This window comes from Brienomyrus brachyistius, chromosome 22, assembly GCF_023856365.1.
Source record: "Brienomyrus brachyistius isolate T26 chromosome 22, BBRACH_0.4, whole genome shotgun sequence".
Classification (NCBI taxonomy): Eukaryota; Metazoa; Chordata; class Actinopteri; order Osteoglossiformes; family Mormyridae; genus Brienomyrus; species Brienomyrus brachyistius.
Window position 1 is genome coordinate 3,186,900 of NC_064554.1, and position 24,450 is coordinate 3,211,349.

The 24,450-nt window shown below is 47.4% G+C and overlaps 1 protein-coding gene and 1 pseudogene across 14 annotated transcripts in view; one reads left to right on the forward strand and one right to left on the reverse strand.

Annotated features, from left to right (window-relative positions):
- LOC125718421 (putative nuclease HARBI1) lies at positions 1-11,812 on the reverse strand (annotated as a pseudogene).
- A 743-nt stretch (positions 11,813-12,555) lies between these two features.
- Positions 12,556-24,450, forward strand: part of LOC125718103 (ubiquitin carboxyl-terminal hydrolase 37-like) — a 49,888-nt gene continuing 37,993 nt past the window's right edge. For 3 of the 14 annotated variants that reach the window (XR_007384772.1, XM_048991644.1, XM_048991653.1), the window contains exons 1-8: positions 12,556-15,191; positions 15,847-15,980; positions 16,068-16,170; positions 16,264-16,376; positions 16,479-16,562; positions 16,677-16,808; positions 16,978-17,092; positions 17,259-17,404. Coding sequence is in view for 9 of the 14 variants with exons in the window: in XM_048991644.1 (XP_048847601.1) it covers positions 15,129-15,191; positions 15,847-15,980; positions 16,068-16,170; positions 16,264-16,376; positions 16,479-16,562; positions 16,677-16,808; positions 16,978-17,092; positions 17,259-17,404 (890 nt within the window). In the remaining 5 variants the exon portion in view is untranslated. Of the gene's footprint in view, positions 15,192-15,846; positions 15,981-16,067; positions 16,171-16,263; positions 16,377-16,478; positions 16,563-16,676; positions 16,809-16,977; positions 17,093-17,258; positions 17,405-17,597; positions 17,698-17,862; positions 17,943-18,136; positions 18,338-18,491; positions 18,623-19,193; positions 19,238-19,401; positions 19,502-19,780; positions 19,921-20,148; positions 20,208-20,280; positions 21,438-24,450 lie in introns of those variants that run through there. The other 11 variants (XR_007384770.1, XM_048991652.1, XR_007384768.1 and 8 more) reach the window with 10 other exon arrangements.

Consider the following 24,450-nt stretch of genomic DNA (forward strand, 5'->3'; position numbering starts at 1 on the left):
TTATGCAGCCCCCTGTCTGCTGGGCAGCTCCACCTCGAAGCCATTTTCCGTCATCTTTAACGTCACCTGTAGAGTGATGAAGGAGAAACAAAACTCACTTGCATTCTTGTTATGCGTTTTAATATTTCTTTATGTGAATTGCCTTAACTGTCCTACTTTCCCTGTCTGCTTCATACTCCTTCAATGTGCTCTTCAGGAGTAATTTAAACTCTGTACATTTACTTTAATTTAGCTTACATGCTGTTGAGGAGCTGACTAAGTGCAGCTAGGTTAAGCTTCCAATGAATGCATAGTTGCAAGTGTAAGTACTGCAGCTACACAACGTCTTCCAACAAAGCAAGAACCTAGTAATACTATACTACTATTAATACACAGTACTGTCCCTAACAATACTATACTACTGTTAATACTCAGTACTGTCCATAATAATACTACACTACTGTTAATGCTCAGTACTGTCCCTAATAACCCTGACTACTGTACCTCTGTTTCTCTCTCTCCTTCATACCTTGACCATAGCCTCCCTCTCAAAGGGATTGTGGGTCTCTCTTTGCTCCTGATTTCAGCCGGCTTCATACTGGGAATTGCACATGATGACCCCCCATTTCATTGTCCGCAAAACGAGGGTTAAAGTGTAATACCAGATCTTCAGATCTTCAATCTAGAACCTTAATATAAGAGGCTAAGGATCAGTTTATCACTAATATTGCATTGTAACTGTCCATCAACGGCTTGCCATCCCAACCAGGGCCTTCCTCGGCCGTGTGTTCTAGATTTCCATATATAAGGTCCCAGAAGTGGTGTGAAGATGGATGGATTGTATTGTAAACATATTGTCAGTTCATACTCATGTCATATACAGTACCATAAAGAGTTGTAATAGTTCTGTTAACTTCCAGGAGATGCATGGCCTATGGCTGTACATGAAGGAAATGTCTGCTGTTTGTGTTGGAGCATGAACTCTAGTAATTCAGATCTAAACACTGATGCAGCAACAAGGTCAAAATGTTGCTAACGCCCTTTCCTCTGCAGATGCACTGAGAGCAGGTCGTGGATATTTTGTTGATAACGGGGTTTTATTTCGTAAGTGGGTACCACAATGTGGCGCAGTCTTCGATTCGGGGTAATGGAAAACTATCACTTTTAGGGACACTTAACTTTTCGATAATCTGTGCAAAAACGAACAGTTTTGTCTGGTTTACCAACAAGAATGCATGGAGAGGCCCATTCAGAAGAAGACGGTACGACGATATTATTTTCAAGCATGTACTGAATCTCAGCTTCCATCAATTTTCTTTTTTCTGGAGACACACGATAAAAACGCTGTTTAATTGGTGCAGAGTCACTCATATCAATATCGTGCTCCAGACACGTTGTTCGGGGTGGAGTATCACCAAACAGAGCAGGATACTTAATAAGCTGAATCAGCTCAGCCCGCCGAGACGGCGGCAAACACGCAAGCGAATTATCCCGCTGGGACAAACATTCCGAATTTTTCAAACACCTCCTTAAAAATCCATCACTAAGGCGAAATAAACTCACTCTCAATTTTATTACATGGGCCACACTCAAGCACTGGAACAGAAGTCAAAACAGGTTTTACGCAAACCGACTCATAATAACGCTTCATCATATGAACATGAAACAGAGCAGTGGAGTAAAAGCTAAGTAATTCTTATCAGACACTTTTCGCAAGACAGTATAAGGGCCGTCAAACTTTGATTCAAAAGGTGAACCAACTAACGGACGAAGCACAAGGACATGATCACCTCCTTAAATGAATAAAGCTTGACGGGGCAATCATATAATCGCTTCATTTTTCGCTGTGCGCACTGCAGATTGTCCTTGGCAATGTCACGAACTTGAGACAGTCGATCCTTGAGGCTATTGATATAAGCCTCAATACTTTTTGGAGATTCAATTTTATTTCCAACTTCACTCAAGACGGACAAAATGCTCAAAGATGCTCAAATGGTTCTCCAATAGCAGGAATGGGATGCAATGGGTCGCGGGGGGTCCGGAGTCTATGGCGGAAGCAATGGGCACGAGGCAGGGAACAACCTAAGATGGGCTGGCCAAGAAGTCTGTCGTGTCTCAAAGGAAACACGGCGCTATATGCCTATTCAGGGAAAATTACCTTACTTACCAAACGCTCCAACAATGATGACCAAATGCTGCCAAAAGATCAATGACCTCCAACATATATCACTGGGATCCCCGACGAGCCCCCATTTTTGTTACAATCTGGCTCAGAATCATAACAAAAAAAAAAGAAAAGAAAAAGAATCCCAGGAAGGACACGGGACCTATCAGGTGACGTGGGTGCGGACGGGCAGGTTGGCAGGCAGGAGGCAGGGAAGAACAAAGCAGGTAGCGGAAAGACGGGGTAACGGGGAATTTATTGTAGGGGGAAGACGGCTACGGGCAGGGCAGGATAGAACAACAGTACTCACATCAGCTAACATCAATGACGGACAATGGACAGGGCAAGACGTGGACTGATAAAGAAAAGACAGGGTGAAATTACGAGGAACAGCTGGGCATGATTTGGGGAAGCACACGTGGATAATCAGGGGGGCGTGGCACACACGAGGATCGGACGAGCCGGGCATGACAGAACCCCCACCCAAAGGGGAGGCGACGGATGAGACGAGACTGGGGAGACAGGACCTGGAAAACAAGAACAAGGCCACTAACAGGGAACAGAACAGGCACAGGAAGTAGGACAAGACCTGACACAGGACGGGAAATGCAGACAGACAGAGGAGGAATGGAGACACGGAGAGAATGGGCGGAACGAAAGGGCCAGGAGTGAACAGAGGGAACACAGGGGGACGAGGAACAGAGGGATATGGAGGAAACAGAAGAGGAACATAGACAGGAAAGGCCTCTGTCACAATTTGAGGTTGCTGCTCATAAAGTCTATGCTTTCGTTCGCCTCTGGTGGTTGGCTGACTTTTGGTTGAGAAAGTGCTGGATTTCATATGCAGCAGAGCCCGCTATTCAAATGTAAATATCGCCGACGATCATCTTACTTTAATTATGGCAGCTAAAATCTTGATCGTTATTAAAATTCGATTAATTGTGCAGCCCTATTAATCAGTAGTGTAATCGGTGCAAGCATGCCATGTTAGTGCAGTGTAAAATACATACAGGACAAGAAAATCAAATACAAAACAAAACCATAACAAAAGCAAAACAAATGGCAACGTTCCACAGGCCCTTGTGCGCGAGCCAAACTTTACCCAAAGCCTGGTCTTTTTAGAAAGGAGCAAATCAGCTACAACCTTAACGAGCATCAGGGGGCTGTTCCACGAAGCGAGCTTATCAAATCCAGGATTATTTGTAATAGCCTTGCTTGAGTTAGCCTAACAGTTCACTTCAGGCTCATTGAGTTCCACGAACAAAATTTACGTGTATTTAATCTCCGCTAATTCAAGCCAAGCTTGATAAGCGAGACTCGTGCGCGTCCACGCGATATAAAAGGCAGCCTTGTTAATCGATGCTGGATAAGTAAGAATGGAAGCAAAGGAAAGAGCTGCGTTTTTTTTCCCGAGGCAGAACAAGAATTATTACAAGCCTATGAGGACTACAAAGATATAATAACTAGAAAGGGGAACACAAGTGTCATGATCGCCGGTGAAACAGGTGATCGCTCAGGCAGGAGAGCGAGCAAGGAACAGTCAGGCAGGCAGACTTCGGGGTACACGAGGATTTAATCAGGGCTAGGGCAGGACAGAACACGGGCATTGACAACATCAATGATGGACCACGGACACAGGCAAGACTTGGACTCAAATAGACAGGACAGATCAAAATAACTAGACACAGCTGGGTACGATCAGGGAAGCACATGTGGATAATCAGGGGGGCGTGGCACACACGAGGATCGTACTAGCCGGGTATGACAGAACCTCCCCCAAAGGTGCGCTCTCCGAGCGCACCTCAGGGGAGGCGACGGACGAGACGAGACCGGGGAACCAGGATCTGGAAGACAAGAAAAAAACCTTTAACGAGGCACTGGGAACAAGACGGACAGACAAAACTGACACAGCGGCAGAAGCCAAGACAGGACTTGACACAGGATGGGAAAGGCAGACAAACAGAGCAGGAAAGGGGACATGGAGGGAACAGGCGGGACAAAAGGACCGGGAGTGAACGAAGGGGACACCGGGGAACGAGGAGCAGATACAGGCAGAACAAAGAGAGGGGGAGCAAACAAAGGAGGGATACAGACAGGAGAGTAGAGGGAGAAGGAGGGGGAATAAAGGGGAGACTGAGGGAGCCCCAGCGGGCGACAGGAAGCAGTCGGATGGGACCTCGGAGGGGCCGAGGAGACAGGGCGAGGGACAGAAGGAGGGGCCGAGGAGGGAGCTGGAGAGAGCGCCAGGGAAGGGGACGAGGGAGCTGGAGGGGACCTAGGCGAGGGCAAGGAGAGGGGGGGAGCCGCAGTAGGCGGCGACATCCTCCGACGTGCAGGAGGTGGGGGACCAGCAGGCGACCGAGGAGCCGCCGTTGGGTAGCCCGCAGGCGACCGACCGGGCGCCGGAGTGGGGAGCGAGGCAAGGTGACGAGGCCGTCGAGGGGGACCTGCAGGTGACAGCTGACCCAGAGGGCCAGGACCTGCAGGCGCCGACCGAGCCCCAGTGCAGGCGAGCGGGACCCCAGCCCTGCGTCTGTGTCCTCTCCCCTTACGGGACACAGACATTAGGGCCCTTGGCCGGGGTTGAGCTTGCCGGGGCGAGGACGGAGGAGACAGCAGGGAAGTCCCCGAGGGGTCCCACTCAAGCTCCTCTACCTCAACGGAGGGAGGAGCGGTGGTTGGGCTCTCTGGGACCTCCTCAGGGACTGGGGCTGGAAGGACCGGAGCTGGGTCAGGGACCGGAGTGGGGCCAGGAACAAAAGCCCCAGGGGGCACAGTCACTTGAGGCGGAGGGAGCGCCTCGGGCGTGGGCGCGGGAGCTGCAGGTAGGGGGAGCGCCTGCTCGGGCTCTGGAGCCGCTGGCAGAGAAGGTGATGGCTGCTCTGGCTGCGCAGGTGGCAGCGGAGGCGGCTGCTCTGGCTGCGCAGGCGGCTGCACGGGCGCTGGGTCCGCAGACAGGGGCGGCTGCACGGGCTGCGGCTGCAGCTCCTCAGTCCAGGCGGTTGCAGCGAGCAACGGAGGCGGCTGCTCAGGCCGCGCAGCGGCCCGGCGTGTTCTCTGGACGGGGGAAGCTGCCGGCGAAGGCAGCTTCGCCGCGCTGGTGATCTCAGGAACGGCCAGGGAGTCCTCTGGCTCACCGGCTGAGCGGAAAGTGGGGGAGAGTGCCACGCTCCCAGGACGATCGTCCGGGCGACCGTTCGCTTCTTCCTCCTGCTCCTTCTTTGCGTCTCCGTCGGGGAGGTAGGCTGCGCACTGTCCGCGAAGGCGGACAGTGGGAGGATGGTCCCTGGTTCACGCAGCGCAACCCACTGCTCCGTCCGGAGCTCGGCCACCCGCTGGAAGTTATCTCTTCCAGGATGTCCCAGCTCCGGCTGATGAGATCCCATGCCGGGGGATCTTCCCGGATGCTGGACTGGGCGATCCAAAACAGCACCTGGTCGACGAGGCCAAGGTAATCCTCCTCGGCCACGGAAGATGCTTTTTCCTTACGGTCTGTCATTCTGTCACGATCGCCGGTGAAACGGGTGATCGTTCAGGCAGGAGAGCGAGCAAGGAACAGTCAAGCAGGCAGACTTCGGGGTACACGAGGATTTAATCAGGACTAGGGCAGGACAGAACACGGGCATTGACAACATCAATGACGGACCACGGACACAGGCAAGACTTGGACTCAAATAAACAGGACAGATCAAAATTAGACACAGCTGGGTACGATCAGGGAAGCACACGTGGATAATCAGGGGGGCGTGGCACACACTAGGATCGTACAAGCCAGGTATGACAGCGAGCAGTATTATCAAAGCTCGTGAAGCTGCATGGCAGAAAATAGCTGACAGGTTAAATGTGTAAGAACATGATTTAAGTAATCTTTGTGTTAAGGATGTAAAAATATTTAACAACTAAATGAGAACAGTTTCAAGCCTTCAAAATGTATAGTCATTAATATTTCCTTTTACATATGCATTTTGTTACCAGTTGTAAGGTACTTTAAGGTTATTTTAATACATTGATAAACAGGACAGCATGTTAATTATATGGGTCCATCTTGGATAAAAAGTGATATATAATTGTAATTATTAATAATGCTTGGTTTCAGGAGCAGCATGAGTGGAACGAAAAGGTCCTGGCAGCAAGTGAAGATTAAATACAAAAATATTCCTCAGAATGGTAAACGGTAAATCTAATTAGAACTACATTTTTAAAGAATTCATTTAAAACCCACTTTGCATTTGTATAATTTAGCCACCAAAAAGAGAGCTGCGGCTGCTGCAACCGGTGGGGGCCCACCTCCTGCAGCCGGGGGCCCACCTCCCGCAGCCGGGGGTCCACCTCCCGCAGCCGGGGGCCCACCTCCCGCAGCCGGGGGCCCACCTCCCGCAGCCGGGGGCCCACCTCCCGCAGCTGGGGGCCCACCTCCTGCAGCCTGTACCCCAGCCGAGGTGATGGTCCTTACACAGAACCGTGCACGGCCTATTATTGATGGGATTGAGGGAGGAACATCCTCAGACGTTGTTCCTTCTAGTCATGTGCAATCTTATGTTAGAGGTATGGTAGGTCTTTACTCTTTTTCTCCTGTCTGCCTTGCTTTCTGTTAAATGTCTTAAATATTCTAATGCAGTACAGTAGTGGATTGTGTCTTGACCCTCTTGGATCCTGGACAACAGTCATTAGAATCTGTTGTGAGTATTGTATTTAATCATATACTTTGTATATGTATTTAAGTATATACACTGCAATAACTGTAGGTTTTATATTTAATGTTTCGGTCCAATGCCTTTATCTGCTGCTAATTCTGTCATGTATTGTGGTTTTTGTTCACTAAAGTTAATTCTTTTTTGTGTTGTTCTTTTTTGATGTTTTGTGTACACATCTCTCACAGCTCTACCACCCATGTGGTCTTCCACTGCTATGCCCTCTTCCCATTGCTCATCCTGCATCATTATTGGCATACGCTCCTGCTGCAGTATTGCCACATTATGCAAAACTGCACAGGCTACTACAATGTCACACGTTCTGTCTGGTGTGACTCTGAGATGCTGCAGGCAGTTAAACCTGGATTTTTAACTGTCCAAAGGTCATTTCAATGCGTGCCCTTGTCTTACAATGGGCATGGCTGAAATGTCTTTCTGCTTGTGTTGCAGGATCTGTATATGGTGTGAGAAGAATGGGTAGACATGGGTACCCTCTGTCACCAAGCAGCACACCAGGAAAAATTCCTATAATAGAATGAATGTAGACACATTAGACTGTAGTATAATAAACTATAGTGTATTTGTGAATTTTAGTTGACTTGCCTTGTCTGAGGCTTTGAGCCAATGAAGACTCGTGAAAAATTCTGGCATCAGTACTGATCCTGGGCTTTTTGCCAAAATGTTTGAAATTAGATGTTCAGCAGTGCATGCCACCTGAAACATTTTAGGAAATGGTAATAACATAAATTGATATTGTTGGATGACTACACTTTCAGGTATTATCAGTACTTACCTGCACATTAATACTGTGATATGATTTGCGGTTTATGTAATCAGTCTCTGTTGGACCTGCTGGAGCCTTTATCCTCACGTGTGTACAGTCAATGGCTCCAATGATGTTAGGAAAGCCTGACAAATTAAATTCAGTTACTTATCGATTAGTTACGTAATGATTTATGTGTTGTAAATGAGTAGATGTTTAAAGATTCAGCACCATAAATTCCAAAGTTTCCTTAATGGCAAGAATTCCTCGGTGGCCAGGAAAGGTAATGAATATATTTAAAAAGGACTTTAACGCAACGTAAACCTTCCTGATTTACACTGTATAGCTTTGCTTAAATGTTCAGCATCCCCCACACTGTACAGAAATGAACCACTGGCAAAGTAACGCAAAGCGATACACAAAGACTGTGCAACCGTAAGGGCTTTAGAACGACGTGTGTTTTTAGAAATGTAAGGTTTCAATAACTGACACAAATATGCAATACTGCGTCTACTAAATCTATAGCGCTAGCTCGTGTAACCCGGATAAATAATACGTATTGTTAATGGCTTTGTCTATATTTGTGTAATTAAGTTGCTTTATTCTAGAAAGGTGAGAAATGTTATAGTGGTTTAATCGGTGTTAGTTTATGATTGGTTGTTCAGTTTGATGTCTGTCTGTTAGCCCATTCACTGTTAAGCTGGGGCGAGGAAAAAGAGAGTGCGAAGGGCTAGAAGAAAAATGGTGGAGTTTGTATGTGTTCGGGACGATATAAAGTTTTTATAAATACATAGTCCATGTGTTTGGGGGAAAAAAACTTTAAAGCCAGTGGCGTATGTGTGCAGTGAACGGACAGTGAATGCGCTTATGTCCCCACTGGGTTTTACGGTCCCTAAAACACCATTCGGAAGAATAGGCTAATGTTAGTTTGCCAACGCTGGGAGCTGACGCCATCATCGAGGATGAACAGTCACTAGCCCAGCAAGCTGTGAAGTTTCACTGCTCCAGAGTGGAACAACCAAGGGGACTGACGTCCATCCGGAGGACCGAGAGAGGGGCAGTGGTGGATTTAGAGCGGGGTGGTTTGCCACCTCTTTAAGGCAACAAGTCTTGTGAGCCACCTCTTTAAGGCGACTTGTGAGAACCGGCGTGGGACGTGCACTTGAGGGGACTCTTGGACACATGTTCGCCTTGTGGTGAGGATACAGCTACTCTTTCAACCCAAGAATCAGGCCGGCATCGTTGAGTTAATGGGTACTGTCACGGGAGCGGCGGCAGCGATCGCGGGCAGAGCGGCGATCGTGCGAGGCGAACGGGCAGGAAGCAGGCGGACAGGCAGAAGTCGGGGTAAACCAGGGATCTCACGCGAACAAACTTCAATGACGGACAAAGGACTCGGGTAAGACATGGACTGAAATACACAGGACTGAGCAAATGAACTAGATACAGCTGGGTACAAATCGGGAGAAAACACGTGGGTAATCAGGGGGCGTGGCACACAGGAGGAGCCGACGAGCAGGGCAAGACAGAACCCCCCCCCAAAGGCGCGCTTCACCGGACACGCCAGGGTGGAGGCGACAGACGGGACACGGGAACCGGGACCTGGAGCAAAAAAAACAGAACCATCAACGAGAGACGGGAAACAGGACCGAGGCACAAAACAGGGCAAGCGACAGGACGTGAGACAGGAGCTGACAAAGGGCCGGGAAGGCAGAGAGACAGATCTGGAAGGGAGACACAGCGGGAACAGGAGGAACAAAAGGACCGGGAGTGAACGAAGGGAACAGAGAAGGACAAGGAGCAGAGACGGGAGGAACAAAGCGAGGGGGAGCAGAGACAGGCGGGACCAAGAAAGGGGAAGCAAACGAAGGAGGGACCAGGGCAGGAGAGAACGGAGACAACGCGGGCGAACAAAGGGGAGCCCGTGGGAGCCCCAGCGGGCGACGGGCGGCAGCCGGAGGGGCCGCAGGCGGCCGGGAGGCCGGAGCCGGAGGGGACCGAGAAGGGGCAGAGGAGACAGGGCGAGGGACCCGCGGAGGGGCCAGGGAGGGAGCTGGAAGGGGCCAGGGCGAAGGCAAGGTGAGGGGGGGGAGCCGCCATAGGCAGCGACGTCCTCCGACGGGCCGAAGGTGGGAGCCCCCCGGCGACCGACCAGGCACCGGAGGGGGGAGCGAGGCAGGGCAACGAGGCACCGGAGAGGGACCCACAGGCGACAGCCGACCCGGAGGGCCAGGACCCGCGGGCGCCAACCGAGCCCCAGCGCAGGCGAGGCAGGGCGAGCCAGGGGGCAGGGCGGGCAGGGCGGGCGGGACCCCAGCCCTGCATCTGTGTCCCCTTCCCCTGCGGGACACAGACAGGCCGACCCTAGGTCGGGGTCGACGTCGCCGGGGCGAGGGACAAGGGGTCACAAGTTCTGTCCCCGAGGGGTCCCATTCCAGCTCCTCCACCTCCGAAGAGGGAGGAGCCAAGATGGAGTCGTCCGGGACCACCTCGGGGACTAGGGTGAAAGGGACAGGAGCTGGGGCTGCTGCAGGCGGAGGGGGCGCCTCTGGAGCGCGGTCAGGACTTGGAGCGCGGTCAGGACTTGGAGCGGCAGGTGGCTGCAGTGGGGGCGCCGGCCCGGGAGCTGCAGCAGGCGAAGGCGGCTGCGCAGGCAGCGAAGGCGGCTGCGCAGGCAGCGAGGTCCGCCGGCAGCGGCGGCCGAGCAGGCGTCTGTGGCGTCTGAGCGGGTTCCAGGACTGCAGGCAAAGGGAGCGCCTGCTCGGAAGCCGGATTCGCAGGCTGAGGGGGTGCCCGCTTGAGAGCGGCAGGCAGCGCAGGCAGAGGAGTCTGCGCCGGCGGCTGCGGCGACGGCTGCGCGGGATGCGCAGGCGGTAGGAGCGGGGGAAGCCCCTCTGACCAGGCGGCCGCAGCGAGCAGCGGAGGCGGCTGCTCAAGCTGTTCAGCGTCCCGGCGTGTCTTCCGGAAAGGGGAAGCTGCCCTGGGAGGCAGCTTAACAGCGCTGGAGACTTCCGGGGTAATCGGGATACTCTCCCGATCCTCCCCAGGAAGAGGAGCGAGGGCGATGGAGCACGCCCCTAGGACGATCGACGGGGCGATCGCTGGTCTCCTCTTCCTCCTCCGGCGACCGGTGGTAGCGGGAGGCGGCGCTAAGCCCGCAAAGACGGACGGCGCGAGGACAGTCCCTGGTTCGCTGGGAGTGACATATCGCTCTTTCCGGAGCTCGGCTATCCTCCTGAAGTTGTCGCGCACCTCCTTGGTTAGGTGCGCGTCTTCCTCCAGGGATAACCCTTCTAAGATATCCCGGTTCCGGCTGACAAGGTTCCAAGCCGGAGAATCCTCCCGGATGCCAGGCCGGGAAATCCAGAAGAGCACCTGCTCGCCGTAACTGCAGTACTCCTCCTCTGTCACGGCAGGTGCTTTGTTTGGGTCCGTCATTCTGTCACGGGAGCGGCGGCAGCGATCGCGGGAAGAGCGGCGATCGTGCGAGGCGAACGGGCAGGAAGCAGGCGGACAGGCAGAAGTCGGGGTAAACCAGGGATTTAATGACAACAGGGATCTCACGCGAACAAACATCAATGACGGACAAAGGACTCGGGTAAGACACGGACTGAAATACACAGGACTGAGCAAATGAACTAGATACAGCTGGGTACAATCGGGAGAAAACACGTGGGTAATCAGGGGGCGTGGCACACAGGAGGAGCCGACGAGCAGGGCATGACAGGTACCCTATTTATTTAATTTCATGTGAAATCGATTTAATGTTTTTCTCAATTTATTTTCTGTCTTTTCTGTGGTTTAGGTTTATCCAATGTTTAAGGAGTTTGTGGGGTACGGGACTGATTTATATTAAATTGTGTTATATTTAAATTGTGATTGTTAACTGTATTGTGGGGGAAGGTTCTACTGGAGGGTAATTCTTGGTGCGTTTAATATACAAGGGAACGGGACAAAGAGACAAAGTGGTAGTAACATACCTTATATTTGGGTCAGTTAAATACATACAGATTATGAACCCAGTGCTCTGCCCAGGCAACCTCGGATTTAGTTAGACCGGGGAGGGTAGGGAGCGCTACACTCGTATAAATAATCATCTGGAAAATGCAACGGATCTATCCTGGGCCGAAGTACTTGTGGAACCTGTTGCCTTAAAGCTCTACGAATGAGCCGCGCTCCCTCATCAACTGGATTATGAATAAACGGGCACGCCATGGTTATTCATGTAAAAGCCTTCAATGCACTCCTTGTCATTTTAAACTTTCTGAGTAATTGGAATCATCTGCATGTAATCTGTAATAATTTTATATTGGAGGGTCGATGTGTGTGAGTGAGGGAGAGAGAGAGTCAGAGAGGGAGAACAGCATCAGAATAATCCCAGCCCCACAGAATCACATCACATGGCTTGTCCAATCATATTCATCAAGCTGAACTAATTGCTTCACAGCTAACCTGCCACGGAGCAGGCTTGTCCAAGAGCATATGTTGACATAGTTATGTAACTAAGCGGAGCTTCAGGTTAGCCTCGTTTTTGGAACCGAATTTGGACAAATTAAGCCGGGATTGTCGAAATAAGCCTGGCTTTTGAGGTTAGCTCGCTTCGTGGAGCAGCCCCTAAGACGGGTGAGTTCGGAGCGGCCACACTCTTTACCTGTACCTTTAATTTAATGTAAAATAAAGTTGTCCTCTGAAGAGGGTGGTGGTGGTGGGCAAAAAATAAATGTACACGTTAGTATCAATTTCAGTGTTATCCGAAATAAAGGCTAACCAAACTGCAGACATTTTATATATATTAAATTTATGCCTCATAAAAATATTTTCACTTCACTGTATGTGAGAACTATTTCAAATAAAAATTGAGAAATTTTTAGTGGGGATCAGTGAGTGTAACAAAGTTGTTTTGGTATGTATAATTACTCAAAATTCCTTAATTATTAAAATCCTGGTAAAATGAATAAGAGAGGGAGTAAGGAGAATTCCCAGAAGGCCCTGCTTCATGGTGCCTCCCACTGGTTAAAAGGGGGCGTGACGTGTTTCCTCTTCCTCTTTCCCTGTCTCTTCGAGGAAGAGGTAACATGGCTCTCTCATTAACCCAATTAAATAGAAAATAATCCTTTTATTATTATATAAAATTCCTGTAACAAAAGTTTAAACATATCATTATTAATATATATCAAGCAATATTAATGTATGAACTTAATTTGGTTTGTGTTTTTCTTTTTATTGTCGGGGTGCACATGGGCAGAATGTTGAGCTGCTACATGCTGCTGGGGAATTAATACTTTGCTCTTCATTACCAGGTATGTTTTGTTTGTTTTATTTTTTTTTTATATTGATGTATATTTTTTTTCATTTTCCTCTTTCCCTGTCTCTTCGAGGAAGAGAATGTTGAGCTGCTACATGCTGCTGGGGAATTAATACTTTGCTCTTCATTACCAGAGAGAGGAAAAGACACGTGCCAATAAAGGGACGTCGGATCCCGAGTCCAGAGGAAGCCATGCGGTGTCGTCTCTCCCTCTCCCGCACCCACACACCACACACAACAAAAAAAAATACACAACGCAGAGTGAGAGCATCAGCTCTCGGACTTTAACCGGGACTATGTTTTAACTGGACTCGCTTGGCGCGATCGGGCCGTAAACAAAGACCCAAACGAGACCGGTTACATGAGGAAATAAAGACAAACATGCTTGCAACCGGGCAATGGGAGCTTTTGAGTGAACTGAGCGAGGGGGTGCAAACTTGTTTCCGTCTCTTGTCGCCTACAGCCATTATGCCTGACACTTAAATACACAAATAAGTAAAGGCTACGTGAACGTGAATTAATTAAAATGATAACACAATGCAAAAATTTCTGGGTCTGCCAAATTATTTGCAAATGACATTTACTGTATGGGATGATATGGTTTCAAAACGTCTGTAACGTCCGCGGGTGGACCGGCAGGCAGGAAGCGGGGAAGGACAAGGCAGGAAGGCAGGATAAAGGAAAACAGGGTTTATTAACGGGAGACAGGGTAGACGGCGAACATTAATGACGGATCTGAGGAATACGGACTTAGACTTGGACTAAATACACCAGACATGCCGAAATTACAGGAAAGAGCTGGGCACAATAGGGGAGGCACATGTGGTGATATGGGGGCGTGGCACGCACGAGGACTGGACGCACAGGTCATGACAGCTTCACCAAATAGAAAATGTAAACACGCAAGTTTACTTGACTTTCTCCCTCTTCTAAGTCTTTATTTAAAATTATGTGTGACGCTGTCTGTTTTATTCACCTTTGTTCCCCTCGTGTTTTCCCCTGTTCAGACACTAATTTACCATGTTTGAGGTGAGACACCTCGGATCATACCAGACCCTGGCTCACTTACATCTCCCTCTTTAAAAATGTGTGTGTGTGTGTGTGTGTATATATATATATATATATATATTTATATATATATAAAATTATATTTGGAGCAAGCAGGGCGTGATCGGGCCGGTTGCGGGGGTTTGCCAATGCATGCGGTCATGAAATAAGAATTAATGGGATTCTGACGTTTTAGCGTCTCAAGAGATGATCGAGCAATGAAAAAAATATCATGCATCTCAGGATAACACAACAATTTAAATCATACTTTTAAATACCCATCAAAGGAAGAGGGATTTATGAAAAAACAAAGTTACACATGTAATATTGTTTTTCTGACCGAGCGGAACAACTGAGCGATCAGCTGATACAGCGGATATAGGGAGATTGTAATTCATTCCCATCATTAAAACGTGGCCACGATACACATCATTTCTATCGTTATGTCACGAGCGGGGCATTTTGTGCCATACTAATTAAATAAGTTTATCTAGAGCTAGAACTGTGTGGTGGCCAGTGAAAGTTAGGACAGTTTAACTGATGTCCTAGAGTTAGGAGAGACTATTTAGGATTTGGACGGAACAAGCAAAACGAGGTTATAAATGAGAATTCCGTCGACTGTGCGAGAATGATTTGTTGTGACTTAGTTTGCAGTGTAATCAATCATAAGTTTGGTTTTGTTTAAAGCCCGCCCACTGAGTTCAATGGGTGAGTGAGAATATTTTAATGGCCCTACTTGGGTGATTTAAATGGTCATTTAAATACTAGTTTTAATAATGATAGAAATAATCAAATTCTAATTTAAAAAAAACTTGTATGACCCCTATTTATTGAGTATTGTCACAAAATACCCTTCTCAGGTTAATGGCCTAAGCGTATTAAAAAAACGAAATTTACATATGAATTATATAAAAATATATTTTTTCATAACCGTTGTTCTGCCTGGGCATCTGAACCAGTTCTTAATGCATACGTTTACTCGCAGTATACATAGTCAGCCATTTAAATCTTTATTTCGAGTTTTATTTTTATATTAAAACTACAGTAGTTACGATGGAAACACCTGTTATGCTGAATCGGCCAATCAGAGAGCGCGATCCAGCGCGATTTCATTTAACTTTATTTACGTTCGAAATTCACTTACTTCTGGTGAATCAATTTCACTGAGAGGCAACTTACATGATGGCGCATCACAAAACAAACATTTTCTGCGGATTTCTTTGCTGTTGGACCAAGAAGAAGGTATGCCTTTTTAATTTTATCACCTGATAAATTTCATTTTGTTAAATGGTAGGAATGACGGCATGGTGGTGCAGTGGTTAGCACTGTTACCTCACAGCACTGGGACCCGGGTTCAAGTCTCCGCCTGGGTTACATGTGTACGGAGTTTGCATGTTCTCCCCTTGTCGTCGTGGGTTTTCCTCCGGGTACCCTGCGGTTTCCCCCCACAGTCCAAAAACATGCTGAGGCTAATTGGAGTTCCCTGCCTCGTGCACATTGCTTCCGGGATAGGCTCCAGACCTCCCGCGACGCAGTAGGATAAGCGGTTTGGAAAATGGATGGATAAACGGTGGGAGAAAACAAGGCGAATTTGTGGAAAGGTGTCGAGAAACGTATTAAACACAACATGGCCGCCTGCAGCTGTAGGCCTGTATGCATTGTGCCTACCCTTGGCATTTAGCCTTGTAGAAAATATGTGATAATTCTTATTTGTCCCCCATGTTTAAGTTAAGGATAGCAGGGCTGCAGGATTCTATATGAAATATAAATCGCGATTTTTTTTTTTACTCACGATTGAGATGATGATTTTTAATCAGGGTTCTTGAGCAAAATGTTTCTTTCTTGATATCTGTCTTTGTATTCAATGGCCCATTTCTACATCCTGATTTCTGTAAAGCAGCAGCGTGACATCGCCGCTACTCAAGGAGCAGTGGATGATCAAGTTACCAAGAAGAAGCCCCAGAAGAAGAGCTTCAAACTTGGACGCAAGTTTCCATGGCTGAAGCGTGTGAAGTCCGGAGCAAAGGAGAGGTTGGGCCCAAGATTTCTTTCCAGCTCTAGCTGTCTCAGTGTCATAGCTGAACTCTCTGCTCATGACTGCACTCCTGGCTCTTCTAGCTCAGACGATGACGGACGCGTGTCCGTTGACTGCAGGGACTCTGGAGACAACAACACTCTCACCAGCAGCCAGAGTCCCAGCCTTGTCACTGTGGACTCAGAGGTACATAGATCAGAGACATTTCCAGTGTGATTTTAGAATACAGCTGCATCTCCGTTTCCCTGTCTAGAACAGAATTTTGTTGTTTCCTCCAAGTCACTAACGTTTGGAAGCTCCTCTACTGGAAGTAACGTAGAGGAGCACCAGTCCCCTCTGGAGGTGACACGTGACATCCCACCTAATGAGGGACCTTTCCTGCCCCTGAGAAGGTAACCAGTATATGCAAGATCGCAGTGGCAAATCTGTAATGAAATCTACTGAAAAGTGCAATAAGCTTTTTATTATTTATTTCATTCTTTCTCCTCTTTAAGGATCCCCAAGTGGCAGATTCTCCCCTGCATGGCGGATAGGGGTGATGTGGGGGATGGAGAACACCAGCGGCTGGTCTGCCTCGGGTAAGTGCTAAGCTCCCGTGAACGTTCTAGAACAGACTTCCCCAAATGTTACAACCAGCCTGAAAGATACAGGTCGGCGGGGATATGAGGCACGTACCTTTCTCTGTCTTTCAGGCTACCAAACCTGGGACAGACCTGCTACATGAACGCCACCCTGCAGTGTCTCTTCCACCTGCCAACATTCTGCGAGGACGTCAGGAGGCAGGAAGAACACTGGGATTTGGTCCCCTATGCTGACCTGATCAGGTACCCAACACAAGTATCCACATCGTACAAACTCTCTCACACACCTACATACATGTGAATTTTCTATTGTTATGTTCGCATTTGTTGCTGCTCTAATCACAAAAACTTATTATGATCTGCTTGAAAGTGGAGATACCAACTCCAGTTCTCTGCCTCTCTTGACTTGCAGACATTTTGCTGAACTTCTACCTGCAAGACTTGGATCAAGCTCGAAGCAGAAGAAGACTTTCTTGAGAAACCTAATTCATTCGGTTTCGGACCAGTTTGCTGAAGATGAGCAGAATGTAAGTGAATCACTAAACTGTCAGTAAAGTTTTCTTTAGGATAGTATGGTTGACTAAGGAATTTACAATGATGACAACACGCCTTATCCTGAAAAATGTTAAGCGATCTGTTTCGTATATGTATTTTCAGTCCGCAAGCATTTTCTGTTTATCTCCTGTCATCTAGGACGCCCATGAGTTCTTCAGCTGCCTGATATCGCAGCTGAATGAGCTGGGGAAGCTAATTCAGGCCTGGGAGACAACAGCCGCGTACGCCTGTCCTGTGGAAGGAAACCTATCGTTCGAGATGCTGTGCCAGAGGACGTGTACCAGGTTCACCCTGCTGCTTTTATTGGTTTTGCACGCCTGTGTGAATGAATTACATGATGCTGCCACAAAGACACAAAGCAGTGATACACCAGCATTGGGGATCTAGTTCTTACTGAAGCTCCAGATGTTAGTGATTGAGAATATAAGAAATATCCAGTTTCTTAGCATCTCTTTCCACTTTCTTGGTCTCCTGCAGCTGTGGAGCACAGTCCTCCAGGACGGAAGAATTTACGAATCTCTCCCTGGACGTCCTCCCACATTCGTCAGTGGAAGACCTGCTGAAGATCTACTTCAAGGTGTCTTTAGTTCCGCACACAGGTTCACTCAAAACTAGCTCTTTTCTAGAGGAACACATACTCACCCTACGCCTTACTAGCTGGTTGTGACACATAGAATTGTTGTGTTGTGATGGTCCTGGTAAAAGGCACTAATGACTGAGTACCGCTGTGTGCTGATTACAGGATTCCGAGGTGGAGTTCAGATGTGCCACCTGCAGGGGGAGCCATGCTGTCCTGTCATGGGCATTTATTACACTGCCTCGGTGAGTTCATTACTTTCCTAGCAAATAAGAGCATCAGTTGCATGCATACATGGTGCTCAGTAATGTGCACAGTGTGATTAACGGATGTCTTTGGGTTGAGCTGTATGTAGTTAGTTTGCTCACAGACAGTCAGGTGTGTGTGTTCAGTGCTGTCCCTGTCCCCTTTCTCTTTGACTCTCCATCTGCATCTGCAGTGTCCTGGTCCTGCACATGAAGAGATTCAGCTTCACACCACAGTTTGAGCTGGTCAAAGTGCAGGACCCAGTTCTCCTCCGCAGGGAGATCTCCCTGCTCCCCCACTTCAGGGAGATCTCCCAGCTGACAGGGACACCCCAGGCAGCACGGCTCCAGGAAGCTCACCTGATGGATGGCCAGACCACACAGGAGGCAGAAATGTAAGTTATTTGCATGGAAATGTACAGCCAAAATAAGAGCAGACACACACTCATACACATTGTACATTCTTTTGAAAATGGGAATCACTGTAAATAGACAAGGTTACTTATGCAAATGCATGGACAATCCTCTGATTGTATGTATCTCCTGCAGGCCGGCTGAAGAACAACCAGGGGATGCTTCAAGGATGTTAAGTGGAGATGCAGAAGAAGATGCTGCTTTGGAGGAGGACAGCGATACTGTCTGCAATAACCTGCCTACAGTGGAATCACTGCCCCCTGCAGGTACACTGGCCTCAAACACACAATGGGCACTGGTGAACACCTTCACAAGAAGGTGAATAAGTACCTTAGGGTGCACTTCCTGTATACATAATCATAATGTACTGTGCTATTCAGCAAACTATATAAGGGAATCTACAGTTTAAAGAATTTCAGAGTGGTAGTGGTGAAACCAGTAAGAGTAGATCAGGGTGTCCAGTCTTATCCGCAAAGGGCCAGTGTGTATGCGGGTTTGCGTGGCAACTCCCTAATTAGATTACTAATTAGAGGACTGATTGGCTGAAGAATCCTCACACCAGGGTTTAGACAGCTGACCTAAAGGTTTTCCTGAAGATCTGCGTACATACTGGCCCTTTGCAGATTGGAGACCCCTGGAGTAGATCATCTCCCCACAGAATCTGGTGCCAAGTTAGTGGGATGTTCCGGGACAGACCCCTGTCACTGGGCTAAAGAAAGTTACCAACCACACTTATTTTGGTTAGAGCACTATTTTATCTGTGTCTCCAGTAGAAATGTCATTTCACCTCCCATCTCATTGTGTTTGGTTTCTCCTGTGATCCCTGTCTCTCTTAAGCAGCTGGACCAGAGACAGAGCAGCAAACACCTGCACTGCTGAGGGTAGGGAGAGTTAGAGGAAGACACATGAGTGAGAGGGAAAGAGAGAGTGAGCTTAGGACATTAGTAAAGTTTACTAAGGACAGAGAGTAAGAGAGACTGGAGATACGCAGAGTGGTGGAGCTGCCTTAGAGGTAGATGAAGTTCATGGTGAGTTTTCCCTTCAGGCGGAAACAGTGGTTTCCGAGACGTCAGAAGAGCAGCCAGCGGGACACCAGTACCAGCTTGTCGGTATTCTCAGCCACCTTGGCTCCAGCGCCACCTCTGGTAAGATACATAAATACACACGCTGAGCTCAGAAAGGTTCAGTTTTTTAACAAGACCTTCTTACGCAAGAAGTCACTGAGTGAGTACCATAATACCACCCACTGCCTTTATTGTTACTGTTATACTCATTTATGTAAGAAAATTCTAGAGTAGTGAAAATGCTCATATTTGAGTAGCTGCCCAAAGGTGATGCTTGTAAAGAAGCTAAATAGTCCTGTGTCCTAGAAGGCATATTTAAAATCGTATAATCAGAGGACGGCCTACCTGTCTTTCTCGTAGGTCACTACGTCAGCGACAACTTTAGCGTGGCAGAGAAGGGCTGGCTGTCTTTCAGTGACCACGTAGTGACCAGATCAGAGGAGGAGCATGTGCTGAGAATGAGGCAGAGAAGCGCGTACATGCTGTTCTACACCCAGCAGGTAAGCAGAGAAACACAGAATACACTCTGTTATACTACATCCAGTGGCTGAATACAGACACAGTGGACACATATTCCACACCCAAGACGCAGTTACACACCTCACTGCAATATGTCAGACTGTCACAAATATATAACTGAGTCGTTTGTATTTCACGCTACACCAATGAAAGCCTGCTGCTTCTTCCACTTGATGCATATGTGATGTGGAAAATCTGCTCTTTTGTAGGAGGACTTACACTGAAGACAGCTGATGTCTCCATACTGGGGACTAATACTTAAAAATAGGTAAATGCTGTGGTTTCTGGTTTTTTTGAGCCAAAAGAGGAAGGAAACGGTATCAATGAGTGTCTGATTACAGGTATGGAAGTAGGAGAACATGGAAGAGGACCGGAAGCAGACGTCTGCATGAACCTGCGTTGGATATCACCATCGCCATTTTCACCGGGACAATCTACAGCAGCAGTCCTCCCTATTTAGATAACTTAAAATGTCCATTTTCTTTTATTTACACTATATTGCCAAAAGTTTTGGGACTCCTACCTTTACAGACATATGAACGTTAATGACATCCCACTCTTAATACACAGGCTTTAATATTGAGTTGGCCAATATTACAGTTGACTGTAATATTTAGTAGTGAGGAATGGACAGGTGGCATCCTATCAAGGTACCACGCTTCAGTTCACTGAGCTCCTGAGAGCGACCCATTCTTTGGTAAATGTTAATAGATGCAGTCTGCATGCCTAGGTGTTTGATTTAATACATCTGTGGCTGTGGAAGTGATTGGACCACCTTTGGAGGGGTGTCCCAAAACGTATGGCAATATATCGCATGTCAGAATAAATTGATTGTAGATAGGAAGTATTGTGTGACCATATGTGAAGGACCAAGTTACAAGCATAAGGGGAAGTAATATAATGTCATATAATGTACAATAATTAATAACAAAATAACATTGCTTGTTTTACACCAGTCATATGAAAGTGTTGATAATTTTCATGGTCCCTGAGGAATTTGTTTATAGCATCTGCTTTCTGCAGGGACCTTTATTTGAACAATTGTATTACTTTGTTACGAAATGCAAAATCTGTGAACATTTGTTGTATTAAAATGTCAAGCATTTTGTTTGTACGCAAATGGTGTTTGATGCAGTTCTAGGTTCATGACATACGTGAACATTAGGGGAAGAGAGCATTAAAGTATGTGGGTACCCCACTACAGGAATTACCCAACGCTGAGGCAGGTGAACCATTAAGTACACAGTCACATGGAAGGTTCACCTTCTTGGATGCACTGTGATGGAGCCAGTGACATAGCTAATGATGCCAACAAAGCAATGGGTCGGGCCCCCCCTCCCTCCAGCTACAGAGAATAATGCATAACGCCTGGCGGTATAGATAGCTAATGGTACAGATACCGCTTCAGTTTTGGTGTCATTTATTTAGTTACCTTTTTTATTATTTTGCTGGATGGGGGAGGGTGTGTATCTGATGTGTTGGGATACTGATGTTTAAGGTTAAGAAAATTTCAATAAAAATATTTTTTTTAAATAAAAAACATCATTGGAAGTTGCCTGTCGCCTTCTACTTCATAAAAACTGTTTCACCAGACACAGTTTTACTCCTGCAGGCCCTGAAGGCTCTACATGAGCGTGGCATTAAAGTTGTGTGAGTCACAATGGATGGCCACATGTCCAACATCAGCATGTGCACCATTTTCGGATGCCACCTGAAGTTGAATCAGCCTCTCAAGATGTCATTTACCCCCCCCTTCCTCAGGGGAAAATGTCTGTGTGATCATAGACCCCTGCCACGTGTTGAAATGAGCTAGATACATGCTTGAGGCCTACAGTTCCATCGTAAGTCCTGCAGTCCCGCTTGTCTATTATTTTAGTCGCGGCTCGGTCATAAATACATGTCTGACGTTTGTAACGAACCAGGACAATAAAAATCGCTTCTCAAATTTGTCGATTTACGGTTCTTTATTTCTGAATGCCAGCTTGTCCCTGATAGACGTTCGTTCATTTTAAAGGAGCTCTACCCCGTCCCAAGCTAGCGGCTCTGACGCATTCGCTCCCATATACGGCTGTATTCAACCCAACAGCATGTGTTTATATCTATATGGTACTGATCTAGCTGTAGTTAGATTAAATACATTACAACTCTCCACATAACCCCGCATTACAAACAGAGGTAGAGAGAGAGTGTAAGGAAGCTAAACTTTATCCATTACTATAAAAAGAATAAAATACATTACTCCAGATTGCAGCGTTACTTTGGCCTCCTTTGCATATTTTCCTTTACCTTCAGAATTCAGTTAGAATGAAGCCAGACGCCGAAAGTTGGTGACGCATCCCAGCTAATAAATGTTATTTACGAGAAAACTAATGTGGATGTCAGTCCTTCTTTATGCGTGAAGGATGGCGCAATGACCCTGGTGGACGGCGTAGCCGATGCTGCTGACAACCTTCGGCTATGATGCAGTCTCAGGGAACGAGTTGGGGCACATTTCCAGTTTTAGGATTGGATGGAGAAGCAGCAAACAAGAAGGACGGCAAGACAACTTCACCTGTCCAGCAAACCAACCATGCTGACCTGGTCCCTACTAATGGAAGTGAGATGTACTTCTGCAGGGGGTGTTATAGGGGAAAGAACATTCCTATCCTTGCATCTGCCGGAGTGCCTCCTCAAGTGGGTGTGACCGAACTCCATCCATCCATCCATTTTCCAAACCGCTTATCCTATTGGGTTGCGGGGGGTCCGGAGCCTATCCCAGAAGCAATGGGCACGAGGCAGGGAACAACCCAGGATGGGGGGCCAGCCCATCACAGGGCACACTCACACACCATTCACTCACACATGCACACCTATGGGCAATTTAGCAACTCCAATTAGCCTCAGCATGTTTTTGGACTGTGGGGGGAAACCGGAGTACCCGGAGGAAACCCCACGACGACATGGGGAGAACATGCAAACTCCATACACATGTGACCCAGGCGGAGACTCGAACCCGCGTCCCAGAGGTGTGAGGCAACAGTGCTAACCACTGCACCACCATGCCGCCCCTGTGACCGAACTCGATGGATGAATTGGACTGAATGTACTATGACTATGTTAAATGCCAAAATACAACGAAATAATGTTCAACTAATGTTAATGACATCTAATCATAGTGCATGGAAGCAATTGTGGAGTATTAGTTCTACTATGTGCTTACATCTAAAGCCTGAAATACCACAATGTAATGATACTTTATGTACTGGGCACTGCGGAATATATAATGTGACTACTCACCAAGCTCCATGTAGATTCCACGGGTTGCCCATAATAGCTGGAGGGGCATAACGCTGTCGTGGATCGCCCCGGGGAAGCCCCTATGACGTCACTCGGGTCTCCCCTGCCACACCCCTGCGGTTTCCCTAGGAGGGAGTTGAGCAGCGGCCGTAGCGCTTCTACACCGGCCGGACCGGTTGCTGTTTGCCCTCCTCTACCAGCTGATGCCCGTCGGGGTAATCGGAGAGCCTTTTTATTCGCGTCTGGCACGCCAGCCAAATGCGAGATCTTCAGCTTTCCGTGCTAAGTTCCAGCGTTTATTCCTTGACCTGTCTTCCACCTCTGTTCTGCCTCTGCCGACCATCGCTTATAGACTAGCCCCCTCACTGCCGACGTTGATGGCATGATCACCTGCCTGTTTTCACTACCTCGACTTTGGATTTTATTTATCTCTGTCCTGTTGCTCTCGCTCCGGTGTTGGCAGAGAAGATAAATATTTTCCCTGAACTGATCCGCTATAGCGTCCTGCTTATTTTTCGTAACCCCTGGCTAAAAATTCGAAAACCTTATGAAAGTATAAACCAAACGCAAATGTCGCAAGCAACGCAGTTACTGAATATTTTTGCATGCGTGAAACTAATGTCAATATCTGTCATTGCTTGTTGCACATGCTTGAAAATTAATCAGAAATCTGTCCACTTAAAAATATGCAAATAAAGTCTCACAAATAACAATAAATCACAACACGCTGAAATCTTTGATCATGTTCTTATCGAGCGGCCACACACATTACTTTCTTGCTTTCCGCGGTTTTAATGTTTAAATGTTTAATGTGGGTGTTTCAACGTTGTCAGAACGAATGAACGAATCGATGTCTATGGAATATAATCATTTAGTAATTCCTGTACATGTGTGTAAAATGGTTAGCGCTGTGACATGTAATTTTCTCATACCGTTAAATAGAGCTCAACGCCTTCATATATTATATACCGTATATTTGAATGATTTTAATTAGCTTCTCTAATGTATTAGTTAATATGTTCAGTATAATGCCTATATAAACTTATTATTCCAATTTCCTCAAAGTTCTCTGAAGTGGGTGAATCTGAATACAAAAGAAAGGCAAGTTGTGACAAATCGTCACATTGTCCAAGAGATAAGATAAAGATTAAAAGCAAATACTATGAAACTAGTCTTTTTCAGAAGATTTTCTCAGTCGACTCAGAAACTATCAACATACCTGATCTTATAAGCAA